Genomic DNA, 23,624 nt, shown 5'->3' on the forward strand with positions numbered 1-23,624 from the left:
TTTCCAGGTTCCTTAAAACCCCCATTATCATTATTTGCGCCTTTAGCCAATTACTTGCTTCTTCCTATTGCTTTGCCATTTATTGAGAGATTTTATAGTGTACTTTTCAGGAAGAGTGAGTAATGGCTGGTTCTGGACAGGCAGCATGAAGCACACCTGCCACAACAGATCCTTCTAAGAGCCCTGTGTCTGAGAGCTTAGTTACAGTGCTGAGGACAATGACATCACAAGAGGGAAAGACTGACCACCCATGTCCACTGCATATGAAACTGGAGGGCTACCATAGTAAAAATATCATAAACTAATGAATACAGAAAAGTTATTAAGTCACAGATAGGGTTTTTACAACCCAAGTCCCAGGCTACTAAACATATTTTATATAACTGTGTGGAGGTTTTTTTAGAAGCACTTTGTAACTTTATTACTTAGCTACTATTCCTCTCCATGATGTAGTCAAATGCTTCTCTCGCCTCGTATACTAACTAGACCTAATTTTGCTTTGACCCCACATTACATCACTGAAATGTGGAAGTCAGAGCAAAATTTGGCTCTTGGGAGTTTTTGATATCCTATTCCACCCTGGAGTTTTTGTGCTTAGACCACTGAGTTGCTACCCAGTTTGGTTCTGAGTGCCCCTACAGAGCTGTTCCAGAATTCTCTCCAAATCGAAGGGTCTGCATCAGAGGCTTTCACCAAAGTCAGTGGGATTTCTCCTTTAGTTTTTGCCTCTACCTTGTATTACTACTTTATCTTAAATACCAGGTATTATAAATCAGAATTACCAAAAATAAAGATTATAAGTGAGCTGTTTCTACTTCATGAAAACATCTAAATAGGGCTCTTAACTAACAGAGATACACTTGTTAATGTGGAATAAGGGAGGTGTAACTGACAAATAGATTTCTAAATTTACAGTAAGATGTTAAATTATGTTCTTCAGGGAACTGGCTGATAGTTCTCTCCATGCTACTGAAATAATGCATACAAATTTCTCTTTAAGCTTACTCCTCTCTCACTTCCTTTATAGAATATCATGACAGCACATATGCTACTCAGTCCTATATAATAAAAATTAGTGTTTATAAGAACTGTTCCCTGTGTTGATGTTTACAATATTAGACCAAAAAAACCCAGAACAGAATGTCACGTGTTAAAGATTAACCATCTGCCTGTATGTTGTATCCCTTTCCTACACGCTTTATCTATCTTGTCTAGTTAGACTGTGAGCTCTACAAGCAGGACTGCCTATTTCTCCAAATATGTACACAACAATAAATACAATGGTGCCCTAATTGGGGTTACCAAAATATTAACCATCATGCTCAAGTCTGTGTTTTTGTTGGGTTTTTTATTATTATTTTTTCAAACAAAGGAGATGGAATTTATTCCAGCTAAAACGGCATGCATAACACAACGGGGAAACAGAATTTACTGCATAATATGTAGGGCCCTTCGTTTTCAGTTTTTATTTTATTTAAATTTTTCCTGGGAATTTATCAGTGTTTATTACCACAACAAAAACAAGTGAAAATCAGTATAAAAAACTTAATAGTTTTTCTGGGTAAATATCAGGGTTTATTTTGGTGGACAGAAAGATGGGGGCGGAAATATTCAGTAGATTAATGCTTTGAATTCCGTTCATCAATGCGGTTTGCTGCAGAACTAAAACAGAACTCAAAACACAATGCCACCTCTGAGATTAAGAAAATATCTCTCTAATCTCCAATAAAACTTTTCATTTGAATAAACAGTTTACTGTTGTAGACTTAGAACTATTGGCCTATAAATATTTACATTTAATAATTGGACCACACCATTTACAGAGCATACACTCAACTTCATCCCTTTCTCCTGTTTTTTTTTATTTTTTTAAAAAATTTCGAATACTTCCTTTATTCTGAAACATATTCTGATACAGATTTTCATTTTCTTCCCATTTTAGTGCGTCAAATCTTTAAATCGTTATCTGTTAATGGGTATACATGAAATGTGTACATGGTGGGCGTAAGATTCATCAGTATGTTCAGATGTGCACGCACTTCAGAGTGTGCGGACCTGTTTGTTTATTGTGTATATCTTCTAGACTAGTACATAGCCTTACTTCAACAAGTAGCTTTGCATATACACACAGACTAATGTAGTATCAGAATATATTTATCTCATTGTATTTTCCTAATAAAACAAGTTATTTTTTATATATTTGAATTATAGAAAAGTAGGGTGAAAAATCAGAAAAATCTGAATATTGCTTTTTGTAAAATCTGGAAATTTTTCATTAAAAATCAGTTTAAACTGAAAACGAAGGGGCTTAATAATATGTGGAAAAAGGCACCACATAGAAGCACTACAGTTAATTAGAATCAGATGAGTAACCTACCCAGTCAAGGCATATGTTTTTCCTTTAGCGTCAGGATCCTTAATTGCACTAATAATTGCCTTGGCTACATCAACAACCTAAGAGAAATATTTATATTAGTTTAAAAATATTTTTAAACTAACTTTAGAAAAGCAATTATACATTTTCTACAAGTGGTTTGAAAACAAGTTTTTGTTTTGCCCTTTTTTAATACCTACATATATAGGTTGCTTCTCTGTTTTCTTGCCCAGAGCAATAAGTGGCACACCACCAAAGGAACGCATATCTGGTAAAGGAGACACATGAGTAACTTAAGAATGTAATCAGTGAATCAGAGCATTGGGCAATAACCAACATATGATGTTTCAGAGCAAGGCAGAAGAGCCAAAATGCAACTACACAGAGTTGAGCTACTATGGAAAGGGACTATGTTTAAAAAGTGCATAAACAGTCTTATTCGACCGCAATCTAAAATGTTTATTAGCTTTTATTGCAATTAGCAGTGCAGAACCCATACAACCTTGGGAGGGGGACCTGGATTCTATTCTGGCTCATGTATCAGCATCAGAATTGCTAAATAAATTACAGTTCCAGAATCTTTATTCTTGATGATGCATGAGCCAGAAAGAGAACCCAGCTCAACTGTTGCACTCCAGCACTGGCAATTAGATAAAATAAGCAGACAGTGTCTCAAATACTCCAGATAAAAACATGAAGTCCAACGCTATAAAGTCACTTTTCAGAGTAGACACTGAATATTCTTTCCTAATCCCCACAGGTCATGATCTTAAACATGAGGTTCAGTTTGATTTACATTATATAGATGATGACTTAAAGTACAGGAGATTTTCAAAACAAGTGTCAAGTATCAAAGGGGTAGTCGTGTTAGTCTGGATCTGTAAAAAGCAACGGAGAGTCCTGTGGCACCTTTAAGACTAATAGATGTATTGGAGCATAATCTTTCGTGGGTGAATACCCACTTCATCAGATGCATGTCAAAACAAGTGTGCTTGTCCCCTTGAGAAGGGAAATTAATTATTCACTACTTCTACAACCTCTAGGGTTAGTTATACAGATTGCATATTGTTTTATTGTAATACATACGTGCATAATAATTGAAAAATCGGTCCTCTCTTCCAAATATCTCAGCGGGCTTCATAATGATAGCGTCTGGAAATTCCTCCCTCACTACCCTCTCTCCAACAGCCTGCATTAAATCAATATGAACAAACCAAACAACATCTCATTAATGTTATCCACTCTAAACAGGCTGGGTGTTTCTCAACCTTTTTGATATCAGGGACCGGCTTGCTGCCTTCCTAAACTGTGTTCTCCAGGACCAGCACCGGTCCACAGATCGGTTGTTGAGAAACACTGATATATAGAGAGTATTATTGTATCATACTATTGAAGCATTACCCGAATAAAATATTCCATGAACTAACTCTGGCAATAACATCTCAACATTATTTCCTTCCAGGCCATTTGGTCTTTGATACGCACACAGTTCTAGCAATGTGCAGTTCTCAGGACAACTCACAAAAGCACCATCAACATTTCTTTAATGGTACTCAGATGTAGGTTACCTACGTAACTCCCTCCTTAGTGACAAGATAAATATGTAAAGCAAAGGAGTTTAAGAAATAGCTTGGCCTCAGCACGTTTCTCTGACACATGCAGGGTTTAGAATAAGTCAGGTGAGTCACAGGCCCCCACTTCACCATCAAAACAAATGAGTTGAAAAACTCTGACTACAGTTTAAACTTGGTTGCAGCTGAAATATTTTCTAACATTTGGCTGGCCTATGTTGACAAGGCCAAACTATTTTCTAGCCTAGTTAGAAACCAGGGCTATAACGCATTTTTTAAAATTGTCCTAATATGATTTGGCCCCTGTTTTTAAATTTTGTTTTGATACTGTGAAAGTCTCGTGAGTTCACTGAGAGGCCTACATACCCAAAAATGAGACAGAAGACATCTGAAAAAAGCAAGGGAACAGAAAAAAATGGTACCTCCTATTAAGAAAAAGAGATTAAACACTAGTATGGATAACTGTGGTCCAAGAGAGCCTATGCGTTGTAATCCCAATACAAAAGATAGTGCTTTTGAAGCCTTTCTATACTCTCGTCCCCCATTTCTTCATTCTCACTACCCACTTACCCCACTCATATGCCACACCACCACCGGTTGTTAGGCCTGTTCCCAAATATCAACTCATTTTTGCTGGCCAAGACAGCTCCCTCCTCTTAATGAGAGTGATACTAGATGCAGGGGATGCTTGAGGATATAGGAGTAAACCAGATTAGATCCAAGATTACCTTTTTTCACCTAGAAATGTGTATGGAATGCTAGGGGGCCCTGTATACACACTGAAGGGCACACTGCACTGGACCCAGGTGCGCTGTGTCTAATGGTGTAAGGAGACTACATTTTAGGAATTGCTCCCAACCAGGGAAAAGAATAACTAAGTGAACACAGTTCCTAAAGTAATCTCTTGAAATGGATCTGGCAAAACTTTTCCATCTTCTGAATAAAATACAGACTGAACTCAGACTCACTTTATTCCTAAGGTATTTGGAAGGACTTTTCATGTCAGCATTCAGGTGAGAGATGTGAACGAGCTTTTCTACTCCAGCTTCCCTGGTTACCTGGGCAATATCTCTAGGAATATTTACAAATTCATCTTCAAAACTGAAGTTTCTAAAATAAGAAAATAAATGTTACTTTAAGGATCTTAAGAACAACCGATCCTGTTATCTAGTTCACTGTCACATGTTTCCTGAACAGATTTCAGAAGCGCATTATGATGCCATTGTTAGAAAAATGTCCTTAAATTAAGGGACTCTTTGCATATTAAAGACACCAGCAATTCAAACATGGCAGAATACTGTACCAAAGCAACTCTACTTTGTGGTTTTACCTTATCTCTAGTTAGACTAAAGCACAGCTTGAAAAATTCACTCATCTGCTTGTCTGTGGCAAGCAGGAAATTTTTCCAGGCAAGTACTATCAATTTCAGCAGAGGCTAAACTTTTCAAAAATAAAAAGTATGCTTGTAGCCCTTTTTTCAGGTTACCTTTAAGCCACATGGTTAAGACTGTAAACCATTGTGATGTGTAATCTTCCTGAAAAATATCAGTTTCAGTGCTTCTAACTGTTGCTTGGTTTTTCCAAGTTGCAGCCTTGTGAAATCTGACTGGTCTTGTCAGTTTTCACATCATCTATTCCAAACATTGCAAGCCGTGTGAAACTGACGAGAATCAAGTCAATTTCATAGCGTTGTTGCTTGGGAAAACTCCAAACAGCTTCAGAAGCAGGAATTGGAGCTATTTAATGGGAAGCAGAACATAAGAAAAGACGGTTACTCACCGTTGTAACTGTTGTTCTTCGAGATGTGTTGCTCATATCCATTCCATTAGGTGTGCGCGCGCCGCGTGCACGATCGTCGGAAGATTTTCTACCCTAGCAACACTGGCGGGTCGGCTGTGGAGCCCCCTAGAGTGGCGCCCTCATGGCGCTGAATATATACCCCAGCCGACCCGGCGCCCCCTCAGTTCCTTCTTGCCGGCTACTCCGACAGTGGGGAAGGAGGGCGGGTTTGGAATGGATATGAGCAACACATCTCGAAGAACAACAGTTACAACGGTGAGTAACCGTCTTTTCTTCTTCGAGTGCTTGCTCATATCCATTCCATTAGGTGACTCCCAAGCCCAACTTAGGTGGCGGGGTCGGAGTGAGACATTGCTGTGTGCAAAACCGCTGATCCGAATGCAGCATCGTCCCTGGACTGCTGCACTAGTGCATAGTGAGCTGTAAACGTGTGGACTGATGACCAAACCGCAGCTCTACAAATGTCCTGGATCGGAACTTGCGCCAGGAAAGCCGTCGAGGAAGCTTGGGCCCTCGTGGAGTGAGCGGTGAGGTGCGGTGCTGAGACACCTGCCAGGTCATAGCAAGTCCGGATGCAAGACGTAATCCAGGAGGATAAGCGTTGTGAGGAGACCGGTGAGCCTTTCATTCGGTCGGCCACTGCAACGAAGAGTTGCGTCGTCTTTCTAAAGTGCCTTGTGCGGTCAATATAGAAGGCCAGGGCCCTGCGTACGTCCAGAGAATGCAAACGTTGATCCTGGCGAGTAGCATGTGGTTTAGGATGAAAAACCGGGAGAAATATGTCCTGGTTGATATGAAATGGAGAAACCACCTTAGGGAGAATGGCAGGATGTGGACGAAGCTGCACTTTATCCTTATGGAAAACTGTATAAGGGGGCTCGGATGTAAGCGCCCTGAGTTCAGAAACGCGCCTTGCTGAGGTGATGGCTACGAGGAAGGCTGTCTTCCAGGATAGGTACAAAAGTGAACAGGTGGCTAGTGGCTCGAATGGAGGACCTGTGAGTTTGGAGAGAACCAGATTGAGGTCCCACGTCGGGACGGGCTGACATTGTTGTGGGTACGTCCGGTCTAAGCCCTTGAGGAATCTAACGACCATCGAGTTAGAGAATACCGAGGACGCGAGTTCCCCTGGGTGAAAGGCTGATATAGCGGCCAGGTGAACTCTGATTGAAGATATCGCCAACCCTTGCTGTTTTAGGGAGAGGAGATATTCCAATATGAGAGGAATAGGTGCCTATAACGGGGACGTGGCTCGTTGTTCGCACCAACAGGAGAACCGCTTCCACTTGGCCAAATACGTGGCTCGTGTTGAGGGCTTCCTACTGCTCAGCAGAATCTGTTGGACAGAGTGCGAGCATTGCCGCTCTGCCTGGGTGAACCATGGAGCAGCCACGCTGTGAGGTGGAGTGATTGCAGGTCGGGGTGACGCAGCCGGCCGTGGTCCTGAGAGATGAGATCCGGACATAATGGAAGCGGGATCGGTGTCTGAACCGAGAGTTCCAACAGTGTGGTGTACCAATGTTGTCTCGGCCACGCTGGAGCGATCAGAATTACCTGTGCCTGGTCTCTGCGCAATTTGAGCAGTACCTTGTGGACCAGAGGAAACGGAGGGAAGGCATAAAACAGGTGGTCTTTCCAGGGAAGGAGAAACGCATCCGAGAGGGAGCCCGGAGCTCGACCTTGTAGGGAGCAGAACACGTGGCACTTCCTGTTGTCTCGAGATGCAAACAGGTCTATCTGGGGAAACCCCCACCTCTGGAAGATGGAATGTATGATGTCCGGACGGATAGACCACTCGTGCGTCTGGAAGGACCTGCTGAGTCGGTCCGCTAGAGTGTTCTGGACTCCAGGGAGGAACGATGCCGTGAGATGGATCGAGTGGGCGATGCAGAAGTCCCACAGGCGAATGGCCTCTTGGCATAGAATTGACGAACGTGCTCCTCCTTGCTTGTTGATGTAAAGCATGGCCGTGGTGTTGTCGATGAGAACTAACACACAACGGCCACGTAGGAGATTGAGAAATGCTTGGCACGCCAGGCGTACCGCCATCACTTCCCGAACATTGATATGCAGGGCTAACTGGGGTGCAGTCCACAGGCCCTGGGTATGGTGTTCGTTGAGATGGGCGCCCCAACCCAGAGATGAAGCGTCTGTGACCAGGTGCAGAGAGGGCTGTGGGGTGTGAAAAGGCATCCCCTCGCAGACCACATTGTGATCTAGCCACCAGGTGAGGGAGGTCAGGACCGAGTTCGGGACCGTGACCACCATGTTCAGGCTGTCCCGATGTGGGCGGTATATTGATGACACCCAGGATTGAAGTGGGCGAAGCCGAAGTCTGGCATGCCTGGTTACGTACGTGCAGGAAGCCATGTGACCCAGCAGGGTGAGGCACGACCTCACCGTGGTAGTTGGGAAGGCCTTGAGCCCTTGAATGAAGTTCTTGATGGTGCCAAAGTGGTTGTCTGGCAGGATGGCTTGTGCACGTCTGGAGTCTAGAACTGCGCCGATGAATTCTATTCTCTGGGTAGGTTCTAGAGTGGATTTGTCCTTGTTGAGTAGGATGCCCAACTCGTTGAATGTGTGCACTATTATGTGGACGTGAGCTTGAACTTGCTCCTTGGTGCGACCGCGTACCAGCCAGTCGTCTAAGTACGGGAACACCTGTATCCCTTGTCGACGAAGGTACGCTGCCACGACAGCCATACATTTCGTAAACACTCTTGGGGCCGAGGATAGGCCGAAGGGAAGGACTGCAAATTGGTAGTGCACCGTGTTTACCACGAATCGCAGGAAGCGTCTGTGAGGTGGGTAAATTGAGATGTGAAAGTATGCGTCTTTCATGTCGAGGGCGGCGAACCAGTCTCCAGGATCGAGGGAAGGGATAATGGCCCCCAAAGAGACCATGCGGAACTTCAACTTTACTACGAATTTGTTGAGTCCGCGCAAGTCCAAGATGGGCCGCAGACCTCCTTTGGACTTGGGGATCAGGAAGTAATGGGAATAAAATCCCCTGCCCCTTAACTCTATCGGAACCTCCTCTATGGCCCCCATGGCCAGGAGCGTAGAAACCTCCTGTATAAGAAGTTGCTCGTGAGAAGGGTCCCTGAAGAGGGACGGGGAAGGGGGGTGGGAGGGGGGGATAGAAGAAAACTGGATAGCGTATCCCCTCTCCACCGTGCGGAGGACCCAACGGTCCGAAGTTATAAGGGACCAAGCACGGTGGAAGTGGGAGAGGCGGTCCCGGAAGGAGGGGGCTGGATCCTGGGGGATGACTGGGGCGCCGTCCTCGACCGCACCTTCAAAAGTTCTGCCTGGGGCCTGAAGGTGGTCTAGGTGGTCCCTGGTTCTGGCCGGGTTGAGGGCCGGTCCACCTTCTTCTACCACCTCGCCCTCGCCTCCGGGCCGAGTCCTGTCTCTGACGAGGCGGGGGAGGGGGTAGAAGCGCTGAGGCTGCGGCCTAAATGGCCTGCGCTGAGGGCCCGCAACATGCATCCCCAGGGAGCGCATGATTGTTCTCGAGTCCTTGAGGCTCTGCAGGCGAGAGTCCGTCTTGTCCGAGAACAATCCATGTCCCTCAAAGGGCAGATCCTGTAGGGTTTGCTGCAGCTCCGGAGGCAAACCCGAAACCTGAAGCCAGGAGATCCTCCGCATAGCGATACCCGAAGCCAGGGTTCTCGCAGCCGAGTCCGCTATGTCCAAGGAGGCCTGCAAGGAGGTCCGAGCCACCTTCTTACCCTCCTCTACCATGGCTCCAAACTCCTCCCTGGACTCTTGGGGAATCAACTCCTTAAACTTCCCCATAGAGTTCCAGGAGTTAAAGTTGTAGCGGCTCAGTAGCGCCTGCTGGTTCGCCGCTCTAAGTTGCAGCCCTCCGGCTGAGTAAACTTTACAGCCAAACAAATCGAGTCGCTTAGCCTCCTTTGATTTAGGCGCTGCAGCCTGCTGACCGTGGCGCTCTCTTGCGTTCACTGATGCCACCACCAGTGAACACGGTTGGGGGTGGGTATACAAGTACCCGTAGTCTTTAGACAGGACAAAGTATTTCCTTTCCACCCCTCTCGCTGTGGGTGGGATAGAGGCAGGAGTTTGCCATATCGTATCTGCATTGGCCTGAATCGTGCGGATCAGGGGTAACGCCACCCTCGATGGGGCATCCGCTCCGAGGATGTTCACGATAGGGTCCTGCACCTCCACTATCTCCTCCGCCTGCAGGTCCATATTACGGGCCATCCTACGCAGGAGATCCTGGTGAGCCCGAAGATCTATCGGAGGGGGACCTGTACATGATGTGCCCGCCACTGCCTCATCCGGAGAGGAAGAGGAAGATGCCTCCGGTGGTACAGGATCCAAGGGAGGGTCCTGGTCCCCCTGCTCCTGGGCCGGAGCATCACCTGTGCTTGGGTCCATGGCGTCGGGTGGCGTGGACACGGAAGCCTCCATGCCCCCTGGCGGAGGCCGAGAGATGGTGGACTCCGGGGCCCTTCTAACTGAGTGACCCGAGCGAGAGGTCGAGGGTATTGGAGCCCCTTGCTCCTGGTGGTACGCCCACGGGGTCCAAAACGACCAGTGAGATGGGCCATGAGAGTGGTCCTCTGCCATCTCCTGCCAATGGCCCAAGTCCCGTTCCTCGGCTTGCCCTTGAGGGGGGTATGCCGATCTCGACAGGTCCTCCGAGGAGCGAGACACCGATCTTGATGGCCATGGCGGTGCCGAGAAAGACGAAACGATTCCCGTGGGCTGCGGTGCCGCACGGTGCCGGTCCGGAGATGATCTATCTCTACGCGGTGCCGGCGAACGGTGCCGGGACCGCGATCGGTGCCGATGACCTCGTCGGTGCCGGGAGCCGGATCTGGACCTCGACGAGGACCTGGAGTATGCCCGGTGCCGGGAGCGGCCTCTCGACGTCGAGCGTCGACCGTAGCGGTGCCGAGAACTACGTCTCGACGTTGATCGGTGCCGACGATCATATCGGTGCCGAGACGTAGAGCGGTGCCGCGACGAAGATCTTGGCCGCGAGTACGACCGGTGCCGAGGTGATATTCGGTGCCGGGACTGCGAGCGGCGTGGGGACCTGCTTCGGGACCTGGACCGGTGCCGAGGTTCCAGCCCTTGCGATGGAGGGCGCATCAAGGCAGGTTTCCCCCTTGACTGGACCGGGCGAGTCAACGGTGCCGTCGGTGCCGGTGGTTGAGGCGGTGCCGGCTCTGTGAGAGCTATCAAGTCTCTCGCCGCCACGAAGGTCTCTGGAGTCGACGGGAGTTGTATCACCGCCGGTCTCGGTGGAGACGCTATCTGCACCGGACTCAATGGCCTCGGCGCCGGAGTCGACAGTGCTGGAGGCACCTGTTTCCGGTGCTCCACCGGCGGACTCGGCTCTACCCCCGGCACTGGGGGAGCCGGCGTCTTCGGCACGGAGGCCCCCGTCTTATGGGCTTTTTTATGCCCCGGGGATAATGACCGGCATCGAGGTACTTGCTGCGGTGCCGACGAGGTCCGGTGCCGGGGAGACTTGTCCGACACCACTCGCGTGGTCGGCATTGCCGGTGCTGCCGGGGCACTGCGCACCGAGGCGCTAGGTGCCGGGGCTTGGCTTGTAGAGGGAGTGTCCGGACTAAGTGCCGCCTCCATCAGGAGTTGCCGGAGCCGAAAGTCCCGCTCTTTCTTGGTCCTTGGTCTGAAGGCCTTACAGATCTTGCACTTATCTGTTTGATGGGACTCTCCCAGGCACTTCAGACAGGAGTCGTGCGGGTCGCTCGTGGGCATAGGCTTAGCGCAGGAGGCGCACTGCTTGAAGCCGGGAGCGTTGGGCATGAGCCCGGGCCCGCGGCCAGGGGAGAAAGGGGGAGACGACCCCCTTAGTCCCCTGGACTACTATAACAACTAGAACAACTTTAAAACTATTTAACTATAAACACTAGAACTATAACTATAACTACAACTGCGAATAACTAACTAAGCTAGGGAGAGTGGAGGACAGCTATGCCGCGCTCCACAGTTCCAACGACCGTCAGGGGCGGTAAGAAGGAACTGAGGGGGCGCCGGGTCAGCTGGGGTATATATTCAGCGCCATGAGGGCGCCACTTTAGGGGGCTCCACAGCCGACCCGCCGGTGTTGCTAGGGTAGAAAATCTTCCGACGATCGTGCACGCGGCGCGCGCACACCTAATGGAATGGATATGAGCAAGCACTCGAAGAAGAACTGAGGCTCTGAAACGGATCTGTTCTTGTGGAAGCCAGAAAACTGAAAGGGGCAGAGCAGCAGTGATCACCTCACAGAAGTGAAGAGGCACTTGAATAGGAGTGGATGGAACAGAGAATGTTCCTTCTCACATTCAGCACCCAGAAGGGCTTGGGGGAGGAGTTTCAAATTTATCAAATACCTACTAGACTGAGCCTTAAACAAAAAACAGGTCCCCACAGCACGGTAGAGATACAATAACCTGTAGAAATCCCAACAGACTACCACTGGCCAGAAACTGAAAAAGGAGGGAGTTGACTTCTCTTGCCTACACACTATCCCTGGAAGAACTCCCAGCTTCCATCATCTACATCTGTCTTTGGATAGTAGAAGTTTTAGTCTAATACTGCTATTGTAATCTGTCACCCCAACTCCACAGATCTCACTGATGTCTTTATTTTTGAGCATTCCAGAGTCATTCTGATCCTGGGAAGTTCTTGGAAATGTTACTCTTGCTCTGCTTGCAAACATGCATATACTAGAAACACACAACAAGAATGAACAGCATCTTCTAGAATTATGCAGTAACTAAACAACATGGGATACCAGATGAGATCGGATACTAAGGGTACATCTACACTACAGCGGGGAGTCGATTTAAGATACGCAAATTCAGCTACGTGAATAGCGTAGCTGAATTCGACGTATTGCAGACGACTTACCCCGTTGTGAGGACGGCGGCAAAATCGACTTCTGCCGCTTTTTGTCGGCAGCGCTTACTACCACCTCCGCTGGTGGAGTTAGAGCGCCGATTTGGGGATCGATTGTCACGTCCCGATGGGACGCGATAAATCAATCCCTGAGAGGTCGATTTCTACCCGCCGATTCAGGCGGGTAGTATAGACCAGACCTAATACTATGCAGAAAGGCAAGTATTAATGAAAGGCTCAGTAACGGAGGTTAGCCATAAAAGGAATCCCACTGTTTTTCTTCCTGCTTATGTGGTTTACAGGTATTAGAGACAGGAGGGATCATTATGATCATGTAGTCTGACCTCTTGCATAAGACAGTCCATAGAATTTCATCAAGTGGGTTCCTGCATCAAACCCTATCTTCTGGTTGAGCTACAGCATAGTAGTTGAATTTTTATTAATGTTTAGTCTGTGAAAGGTGTTACTTCAATAACCAGACTATCTTCCCCCTAGATAAAGCAAGGTTTCTATATGGGGCAGACAAAGGTGTTTTAAATGAGCACATGAAGAATATAATGTGAAGGATATAGGTAAACCCAGTGGCAAGTCTACAGACACTTCCCTCCCCTCCCCCCCCCCCACATGCACACAGACAGGCACCGCATTTAAATTTATCCCAGGATCAATTTTTTGTCTCCCAAATTAGCAATAAAGAGTTCAAAGCCACTGTATTCAGATTTTAGAGATAGTGAACACAAATCTGATGTTTTAGATATAACTAGTAATATATAAACCAAGGTTTTAGGAATGCATATCAAATAACATGGACCTTGATAGATACACAGAGCAAGTCATTTTTTAAAGTAAGTGAGCATTCAGTAGATTCAAATGATGTAATGGAAGGCTAAAAAAGCATCTACTAGAGTAGAAGTAACTAAAACGGCATCTACCAGACAGAAAAGAAAAAAAGCAGGGCCTTTATAAACTAATTGTGATCATCAAATGAGTCTGTCAAGCAGGTTCCCTCCTGAAAGTTATGTGTTCTGCTTGAATAGTCAGGTGTAAGTTGACGCATATGCTTGCTTATAAAGGCATACTGCTTTAGTCTCTAATTCACAAATATTTTTTCTAATGACACCAACTGACCATTTAGAGAGAAAAGAAAACCATATCACAACAAGTTTTTTGGCCACAATTAGGGATGTCCATGTTGTAACATTTGCTTCTTTGCAGTATGGACACAAAGAAAACATGTTATACCACATTAGGGAAGCATGTTGTCACTTAAATTAAAACTTATGCTACTCTTTTATTTATCCTTGATGACACACACAAAAAAGTTTTAAATATGGATGCAAGTCACAACTAATCTTGGTAAAGAATTGAGTTCTAGTTTGGGTTGTGTGTGTAAACAGGGCCTACACAAACTTGAAGTAGTCATGATTACAAATAAAAAAAATTGGAGACTATCACAGGTATTTCTTTCAATCTAAAACAATCTTTGGTTTTTTATGAGTTTCACAATTTATTCTAAATCCCACGTCTGTTAATAAATTAGCAGTATAAAAAGGAGCATACTGCTTTTGAAGCTAATAAGGTGTCCATGACAAAATCCCATAGAACTGACGAATTCATTCATAGATTTAGGAACTCTTCACTAGCTAGTCTCATTTATTAAGGTCTATAAATGAATAGGAAATGCTTGGCCAGCATTTATATTAGGCCAGAATTCAATCCTGCATCAAAGTGGCTGTGTTTTGTCAGAATACTAGGGTCTCCACTTGCTTCCAGTTCTATGAACATTTTTACACTACAAACGTAAATCCACAAAAATTTGTACACATTAATGGCATAATATTAGTTCAGCAAACCAACATACATTATGATTGAGAAAGCAGTAAATTCAACTCTTTGTAATGGAGCAAAACTCATGCAAATGAGCAAAACTCTGTAACTATGGAAAGAACATAAAGCTTAGCTCCAGCTCACACTCAAGACCCCAGTTAACCCTTCGGTCACACAGAAGAACTGTGACACACAAGATTTCAGTCTTGTCTCTTTATAGATAGGGAGGATAATCCCAAAGTGATCATGTACCATACATTCTGTGCTAATTATGTTGCTAAAATACCCAATACCTGTTATGAATCTATCCATACAGAGAGACAAACAAGAAAATTACTTTGTTTCCCATTCTTGTCCAACAAGATTAATGACCACATTGCTGTGTTCCACGGCTCTTCGGGTAGAGTCTTTGTCTCTAGAATCCCATTCCTGTAACCATAACACCAAATAGGAAGGATATGAGATAATGTCCAAACAGGTGTAATCAAAGTAAGTTCTTTCACATAATTTCCATATACAATTTAAACAGATGGAACTCTGTGGCTTACTTCACAAATGATAACCACTGGCTTCCTAGCATAAATCAAAAGCAATACTACTGCTAAAGTCAAAGCCAAAAGACTCACCAAGAACAGAATTTGCCCCAGGTCACCCATGGGTCGAAGATACATGAGCTCATACTGATCGCAGCGATGGGGTATGATTATCTGGGATCCAATACGCCCTAAAATGTTCAAAACAGTATTTCTTGATTTAAATCAAACTAAACTATTATATAAATATTAAAGGAAATGCTGCTGTTAAAGTACATTAATTTCTTTTTAACTGTATAAAATAAAAACTCAATAGATGAGCTCAAATAACTGGATTCCAGAGATAACTTTTGTGATCAGATTAATAATGACTTTCACGCATCTGAGGATCTAGAGGTATTGTACAAATAAATTACATTTCTCAATAACCTATTTTAAGAATTCTTATACCAGTTATGGATGCCTCATGGATCAAACCCTGTAACTTTATAATAAGCTGACTTCTGTAAACTGCCTGCAAAAGAAAAATTCCGTGTAATAATATGCCACATACATGTGTGTGTATTACAATGATATGACTGACTAGCACAAAAAAGTGGATTACATCTAAGGAGATTTATGATTTGCATTGTGATTAATATAATTTTTTTAAAAGTCAGGGGAAAATTGCAACTATTTGACATTTCAATTATAAAGGACAACTTTAAAGGGTCAGATCAAAATTCTAAATAAAAAATATTGCTGCAAAAAGGGTTTTATTGTGCAACTAAACACAAGGTCTCATCACTATTTACTTAATAATGTTTCTTAAGAATAAATTCTCTTAATGTTGAAAACATAAGAACTGACCAGAAGCTTCACCTAAACCTTGAACTGGATTTTATGAGTTCAAACAAAAGGTAATTCCCCTTCAATCACTATCCCCATTACTTTAAAATGTGTTCCGATTCTTCTGAACTTCCTGGATCAAAACCAGAAATCTTGTGAAAAACAGGCCAGTTTTCATTTCTTGGGACTACAACATTAGACAAACATTAGGAATGTACCATAGAGAACAATCCCACACTGGGTCAATTTCTAACCTCAAGTACTCAGGAGATTTCTTTCCCAACTTTGTAGACTAAAAAGATGTGGATAGTTTAGACAAACATCTGAACTGCTGAATGTTATTCTCAGAAAACATTACCCAGACGGTTGACAACATATCGTCCCAGAAATCCTGTGGCCCCAAAGACAGTTGCCACAATGCCACTAACGGAGGAACGCCCGCTTCTTCCATGGGGGATCACAGCATAATGTACATGGCGATGCTGCTGCAGCACAGGAGATACTGAGGCAGGAATGCCAGAGCCTGAAATACACAATCAAAGAGAGAGAGCATGTGAAGTCACTGCAAGAGTTATTATTTTCACTCCACAGATAAAGTTGAAATAAGCTTTCCATTAAAACCCTGATTTTAAAACCACTTCCTTTTATTTCCCTCCAAAGAAACCAGTCCCCCCCTGAAATTTCTCATACTACATACTAGGGTAGGATATAAGTTTGGAAAAGTCAAAAAAGGAGTGGGTTTGGGTACAGGATCAGAGTGAGAGAGGGTTGTGGGGGAATTACAAAGGCGTAATATAAACACCACAGCAAGATAGACAGGGAAAGGGGTTAACTAAAAGATCATTAAGGCACTGATACAGACAAACACAAGGCAGCTCCTGTAGGGACCTCGAGAAAAGGAAATGTTCTTCTTCGTCAATCCAGGCAACAAGGGGAAACTGATCACTTTGCTATACTGTTTATAAGACATTTTTAATTTAAGGTCTTTTTGCTCCCATCTATACAATTGACCAGGATGAAGAAGTGCTCTGTTCAGCTGTATGTGCTATAAGGTGGCAAGACGCAGTATTTTCTTTCCTCCCTCTTCTTTTTCTTTATCTGTAGCTAAGGCCTGTTATTTCTTATTTGTATTACCATAGCACCTAGGAGACCTAATCGAGGTCCAGAACTCAATTGTGTTAGGTGCCGTACAAACATAAAAAGATGGCCCCTGTCTCAAAGAGATTACAATCTATGTATAAGACATAAGACAACAGATGGATACAGGCAGATAGACAAGGAAGTGCAAGGAAACAATGAGACAACATTGGTCATCATGGTAGGCAATGATATCAATACATCATCAACCTAACAGTTGTCAAGCTTTTCGCAGGCTTCATGGCAAGGGAGAGTTTTAAGAAGGGATTTGGAGGACAACGATGAGGTTGCTTTGCAGATATTTATGGGAAGTTCCATCCAAGCATGAGGGGCAGCATGGGAGAAAGCACAAATCTGTTTTCACATGTATAAGAAGCAAAATTAATAAATATAAACTGCTTTGCCACTGGGCACAGGGATACATGGTAGGAAATGAGGAGTGGGAATAGATGTGATGGCGCAGGCATATGGGAAGGGACATGAGGGGAAATGGACTGGGTGGTAATGAAATATGTTACCTGCTCCTGGAATATCTGGGAGACGGGTAAGTAAGACAGGAGTAGAAGACTAACAGGGCAGAGGAGGCTGAAGGGGTGGTGGTGTAGACTATGGGCAGGCATGGATGTGGACAGGGGAAAGCAGAAACTTTTAACATTAAACTTCAAATGCTTATCATTTTCTAGATATAAAAACCTCTTCCCTTCCACTGTACTGAAATAACGATTGTACACCTAACTAGCCAGATCCTGATAGGAAAGCATCCTCCTTGTTTCCCTTGTCTGATGCAAGTATAACTTCCACACACTTCCTATGGACTTGCTAAGGACTGCAGCACCTTCAGGTCTAACAGTGCAAGACTACCCTCTTGTGGGCCTTACATGCCAATGCAAGTTAAACTATTAGGGCTTATTAAAAAAAATGGGAAATTCACAAACTAAACAATTTGTTAAAGAGTTCAGTTGCAAAGAGTCCAGTTAACGCCATCAATTATACGTTAACAGAAACATTTAACGTCTTTTTAAAAACCTAAACATTAGAATCCCTCAAAAATCAACATTTGAGGAATCTGCCAGCTCATCATGATCATCCTTCATCACTCACTATCACCCCATCCGATTTACACCTCTGAGTCTACTTTAAAGTTGCCCCCTAAAATTTACAAAGATATAAACAAAGGTAAAAAAAATTACTAGGAGATTATAGAATCTCATTTCCTACTCAAGGGATTCATTTCTATATAGTGTATTACACCCTACATTATTGCTCACTACAGAAAACATTAGCTGTTAGACAATTTTGCAAAGTCTACACACACACACTCAACTCCTTATTAATAATATACTTCGTAACACTAAATATTTATTCATAAAAAAATATTATTCTACTCAACCAATCCATTTCTTCAATAAGAATTTATAGAACTCACATAAATTAATATAGGTTAGGACTATATTCCTATCAATATATAACTTCAACAAATATACTTCCAACAATCTTTTTCCTTTATAGAACAAAGCAAGGAGCAATGTTTAAAGTACTTCACTAGGTGAAGTAGGTAAATAGTGTGTGATCCAGAATTATGTTGTGGTAGAGAACTGGATGGATAGTTTAACTTCATTTTAAAGTATTCCAACATTTGGGGTGTTTTGAAGAGGTAAATAATTTTTGTAAAGAAAGCAATTGCTTTTTGAGTAGTTAGCTGGACTCCTTTGAAAATACACTTTCAACCTTAAATGTTTACAGTTTTTTTGTGAAAACAGTATATAATATACACATACAGTATCAGTGCTGCTAGTTGTATTACTAACAGCAGGAGAGTTTTGGTCACAACACATCCTCCCAAAAGCAACATTACCTTAGACAGGTATGAACAGAATTTGAAAAATGTGCATTACTAGACAGATGATTAAATCAAGTGGCCAGAAGCTAATATGAAAGATGGGGCAAAAGGTTCACCAATAATATATCAGTAAACATCCGCAAAGCTACCTCATTATCGTCCTTCAAATCTCTCTACAAAATTCTCATTTTCCATGATACCTATAAAAAAATTTGACAACGGTTAGGCTGATGTTGCACTGATACCACTGCCTATCATGCTGACCAATACTGTCTCGTTGTTTTCTTGTACTCCCTCATCTAGGTCTGTATCCATCTCTTCTCGTCTTCTTCTCAGATAGTGAAATCTATGAAGTAGAGGGCATCCTTTTGTTCGGTCTAGCACAATGAGATCCTGGTCCATGACGAGGGTTCCTAAGTGCTAATACAAATAAATGATGAGAAAAGATCCAGAGGCAATACTCTGGTAAGAGTCTCGATCTCTCGGTTGCTAGAACTATGATCCTGGACTCTGCTCAGGGATTCCATCTTCTCTGGTAAAGATCTGATATTTCATCAATTTGAAACTAATTCTTTTGGTTGATGGAAAGAAGCACGTCTCTCTCCATTCTTGCTCCCTTCTGTTACACCTCCAGAAACCTTCTGATGCTTTTGGGAGGAGGAGTTCTGTTACTCTGCCCTTCCCCAGCATCCTTTTAAATCTTCCTTCTCTCTCAAAATAGCTCCATCGCCTGTTCTTGCTGCTACCTGTAATTTTCTGAGGCAGCAGTAGATCGACATAGATTTTGACAATGTTACCGCTGCCCAATGTGTTACGAATTACAACGGTGAAACCAGGTTTGTTAATTTCACTCTGCTGCTTGCCAGAGCTATTGTAACTGTCTGCAAAGTCAGGAAGGTGAACAGAACCCCCAGCTGGCAGCAGGCTAAGCGGGGCTGGCGGCCAGGACCCCGGCTGGCAGGACCCGGCGGACCGAACCCCAGACTGGCAGCGGGCTGAGCCGCTCAACCCGCTGCCGGTCTGGGGTTCTGTCCGCCAGGCCCTGCTCAGCCTGCTGACGGTCTGGAGTTCCGGCCGCCGGCCTCTTGCCAGCTGGGGTCTCGGCCGCTGGCCCTGCTCAGCCCGCTGCCGGCCTGAGTGAACGGAACCCCGAGCTGGCAGCAGGCTGAGAGGGGCCTGGGATACCAGCCGCCGGTCCTGCTCACCACGCTGGCTGGTCTGGGGGTCCAGCCATCTGGCCCCCTGCCAGCTGGGGTCTGGGCCTCCGGCCCTGCTCAGCCCTCCTGCTGGCCTGAGGTACCAGCAGTCAGCCCAGGGCTCTGCTCTTGGCCAAAAATTACACTACAATTAGCTTAAAAACTTGAAAACTTTGTATATTACAGTAATCATTAAAACATGTATAATGTTAATAAATACACAGGTTTGATGAAACAAAGTAGTTGTACTTATGTGCCTCTGCTTAATTTGTGTTTTTGATGATTTACCTTCTAAAAAAATCTTGCATGTCTCGCACCCCCAGGGGGTGCATGCACCCCAGGTTAAGAACCACTGCACTAAACTGATAAGATCTGCATTTTAATTTAATTTTAAATGAAGCTTCTTAAACATTTTAAAAACCTTGTTTACTTTACATACAACAATAGTTTAGTTATATAATATAGACTTATAAAAGCCGTTAAAATGTACTACCGGCACGTGAAACCTTAAATTAGAGTGAATAAATGAAGACTCGGCATACCACTTCTGAAAAGTTGCCGACCCCTGTCTTACAGGAAAAAATCCAAGTTTAATCCAGTGCCTGTGTAAATTCAGTCCTGCAATCATGCCCCTATTCTCCCCATTTCCTATCCAATGGTTAACAGTTTCATAGGCCAGGTCTACACTGCAAAGGAATGTGAAAAAAATCCATCCCTAACTGACATATGTTACAGAAACAAGGGTGGGCAAGATAATATCTTTTATTAGACCATTTTCTGTTGGTGAAAGAGACAAGCATGATAAAATCTCCCATGTAGACACAGTTTATACCAGCAACTTTTGCAAGTATATAGTTCAGGGAGATGCATGGGCAACAGGTATCATAGGCAGGGATAGGCTGTGCCTCTCCAAACAGCCTAGTATGGCCCCATTCACACTCTACCCCCAGGCCAGGCCCCTTCCTGCGGTTCCCAGCACCCTGCCCTGGCTGGCCCAGGCTGGCTGACCAGCTTCCCGCAGGGACTCAGGGCAGCTGGTGCTGAGGCTGTGCCACCTGGCGCTGAGGCTGTGCCACCTGGCACAGCCAGACTCAGGATGCCAACATCCAGTGCACTGGGGCTGGGGCCTCGAAGCCTGGTGCTAGGGCCCGCAGTGGGGATGCTCTGGCCTCCTGCAGGGGAAGGGGTAGAGGGAGAGGAGGGGCAGGGCCTTGGGCACAAGCGGAGGGGCCGGGAGCTAGCCTCCCCCAAAGGCCACCCACGGGGAGATGCATTAACTATGGACTTGTCTACATGCACAGCACATGGCACCACTGTAGTGCTTTAGTGAAGATGCTACCATGCCGATGGGAGAGCTTCTCTCATCTGTGTAGTTAATCCACCTCTACAAGGGGTGGTAGCTATCGACAGGACATAGCACTGTGTACACTAGGGGTTAGGTTCACACTCCTGAGTGACAGTTGTACTGATGTAAGTTTGCAGTGTAGACCTGGCCTATATTGGTAAAAGTATTCCTTTTGTCAGCATAAGTTCTCTCTCTACTAGGGAGCTTTGCCAATATAGCTACTGCACCACAGACTAGCACATATGTCCAGTGCAACACAGCTTCTGTGTAGGTTAGGGTAAGGAGAAGCACTGCCTCACTCTTGCTCCAAACCTAAAATGTAGGTCTACCTGGCTACATCGCCCTGGAAAACATCAGTGTGATGTAGTTAGGTTGACCTAATCCCCACTGTAGATACAGCTAGATTTCTTCCACTAACATAGCTATCACCTCTCCGAGAGGTAGATTCAACATAGCAACAAAAATACCCTTCTGTCACTGTAGTAATTGTCTATCTACACTGTAGCAGCTGTACTTCTGTAGCAATCATGGCACTAGACATACCCTGAAGTAGCTAGGGCCAATCCAATGCAGTACTTTCAATATCAAAACAGATCTTACATTGAACTCTATTAACTGGGGAGCTGGAGCAAAATACTGAAATCATGGTAATCACTGTAATGATTTGTAAATTTAAAGAGTTCTCAAAACTGTAATCCTATGAGCTTTTCCCAGAGCTCCGCAGAATTATTTTGAGGACCAAATGCCGGGAAGCAAGATAGACCCATGGACAGATCATGCTCTTATGAAGTGGGATGTAGAAGAGAGATGTCAGGGATGCTGAGCTTGGTGGAGTGAAGAAAGCGCAGTGGTGGTGCTAGACATAAGCAGGCTATGCAACTGCTTGGGGCTCCAAGCAACTCATGAGTATTATCTCCAATATATCATTCATCTTATTTAATGTGGACTTTTCAAGAAGTGTATTAGCATGAGCAAGCACTACTTCTGTGTCTGTATCACCAGGTATGCAGTGTAGTTATAGGCTTGTCGGCCTCAGGATATTAGAGAGACAAGGTGGGTGAGGTAATAGCTTTTATTAGACCAACTTCTGCCGGTGAGAAGCTTTCACACCATATGGACTGAACAGACACACTGGATTTATGGCTTATTACAACAATCTGCAACCCACTAACCCTTTTTGTCCTATGACTGCAGCGCGGTCAACAGACCACTCTACCTTGAACGGTTCCTTACAATCTGCGCTAACTACTTATGCCAGACAATCTGCCCCTCCTTACACTTTGCTGTGACCCGGGAGTTCCTTTCCAGACATGACGAAGGGCTCCGCGCAGCCCGAAAGCTTCTCTCTCTCCAACAGAAGCGATTACCCCGCCCGCCTTGCGTTGCTCTAGCTCGGGCTGTCACTCCCCCGGCCCCGGGCAGCGCAGACGCGGTTTCCAGCCGGGCGGGTTTCTGCGGCCAGGGATTAGCAGCAGCCTCCCCGGGAGCTGCCCCCAGCCCCGGTGCGGGGGCAGGACGCGCCCCCGAGCTCACTCAGCGGCAGCCGGGGAAGCAGGAGCTCGGTCCCCCCCCGCTCGTTTCCGGGCCCGGTCCCAGCAGCGCGAGCCCAGGGGCGAACCCAACGGGCGAGCGAGCCCGGGCTGCCTCACGGGGAGGCGCCGCGGCGGTGACACTCACCTGCCCTTGGCAGCAGCAGGAGACTGCGGGCAGCCCGAAAGCAGCCAGCCGCCGCCATCTTCCTTTCCCACAATCCCCCGCGGCCAACGGGTCCTCCGCGGGGACAGGCTTCCCCCCCTCCTCCGCCGGCCGGGGAGGGGAACGGAGCCGCCTCCGAGCTGCGCATGCGCCGCTGGGCGGGGCAATGCCGCCGGCCCTTCCCCCCGCCGGGAGATGGAACGTGGAGCCGGGGGCGGGGCGAAGCAGCAGGGTCAGGGCGGGGTTTTCGCAGGGAGCAACCCGGGGGCGGGGAAAATCGATCCGACCCGACTGTCCAACAGCCCGGGCCCTGCTCACACCTAGCCAACGTAGTCCTGGGTTGCCTGGAGGACTGTGGTTTGCAGTGTGTGACCGTCCTCAAGAAAATAGGTCACTTTATAATCCTAAATTAGGAGGTTTTGAAAAGCAGTAATATTAAGTGAGTTTCAGTGCAGGTTTAATAGTGAGAGAGAACAAGTTCCTTTGTCACAGTACAGGTAGCAAGCAACAGAAGGTCCTGTGGCACCTTTGAGACTAACAGAAGTACTGGGAGCATAAGCTTTCATGGGTAAGAACCTCACTTCTTCAGA

General features: G+C 45.5%; 1 protein-coding gene across 1 annotated transcript in view; it reads right to left on the reverse strand.

Moving 5' to 3' along the window:
- Nucleotides 1–23,168, reverse strand: part of NDUFA9 (NADH:ubiquinone oxidoreductase subunit A9) — a 31,488-nt gene extending 8,320 nt beyond the window's left edge. The window contains exons 1-8 of the mRNA XM_034784987.1: nt 23,017–23,168; nt 16,180–16,344; nt 15,087–15,184; nt 14,798–14,889; nt 4,914–5,055; nt 3,461–3,563; nt 2,575–2,642; nt 2,378–2,454 (exon numbers count right to left, since the gene is read on the reverse strand). Of these exons, the coding sequence (XP_034640878.1) occupies nt 2,378–2,454; nt 2,575–2,642; nt 3,461–3,563; nt 4,914–5,055; nt 14,798–14,889; nt 15,087–15,184; nt 16,180–16,344; nt 23,017–23,074 (803 nt within the window). The 5' untranslated portion in view covers nt 23,075–23,168. The remainder of the gene's footprint in view (nt 1–2,377; nt 2,455–2,574; nt 2,643–3,460; nt 3,564–4,913; nt 5,056–14,797; nt 14,890–15,086; nt 15,185–16,179; nt 16,345–23,016) is intronic.
- Nucleotides 23,169–23,624: the final 456 nt, after the last annotated feature.

Source organism: Trachemys scripta, chromosome 1, assembly GCF_013100865.1.
Source record: "Trachemys scripta elegans isolate TJP31775 chromosome 1, CAS_Tse_1.0, whole genome shotgun sequence".
NCBI classification, from domain to species: domain Eukaryota; kingdom Metazoa; phylum Chordata; order Testudines; family Emydidae; genus Trachemys; species Trachemys scripta.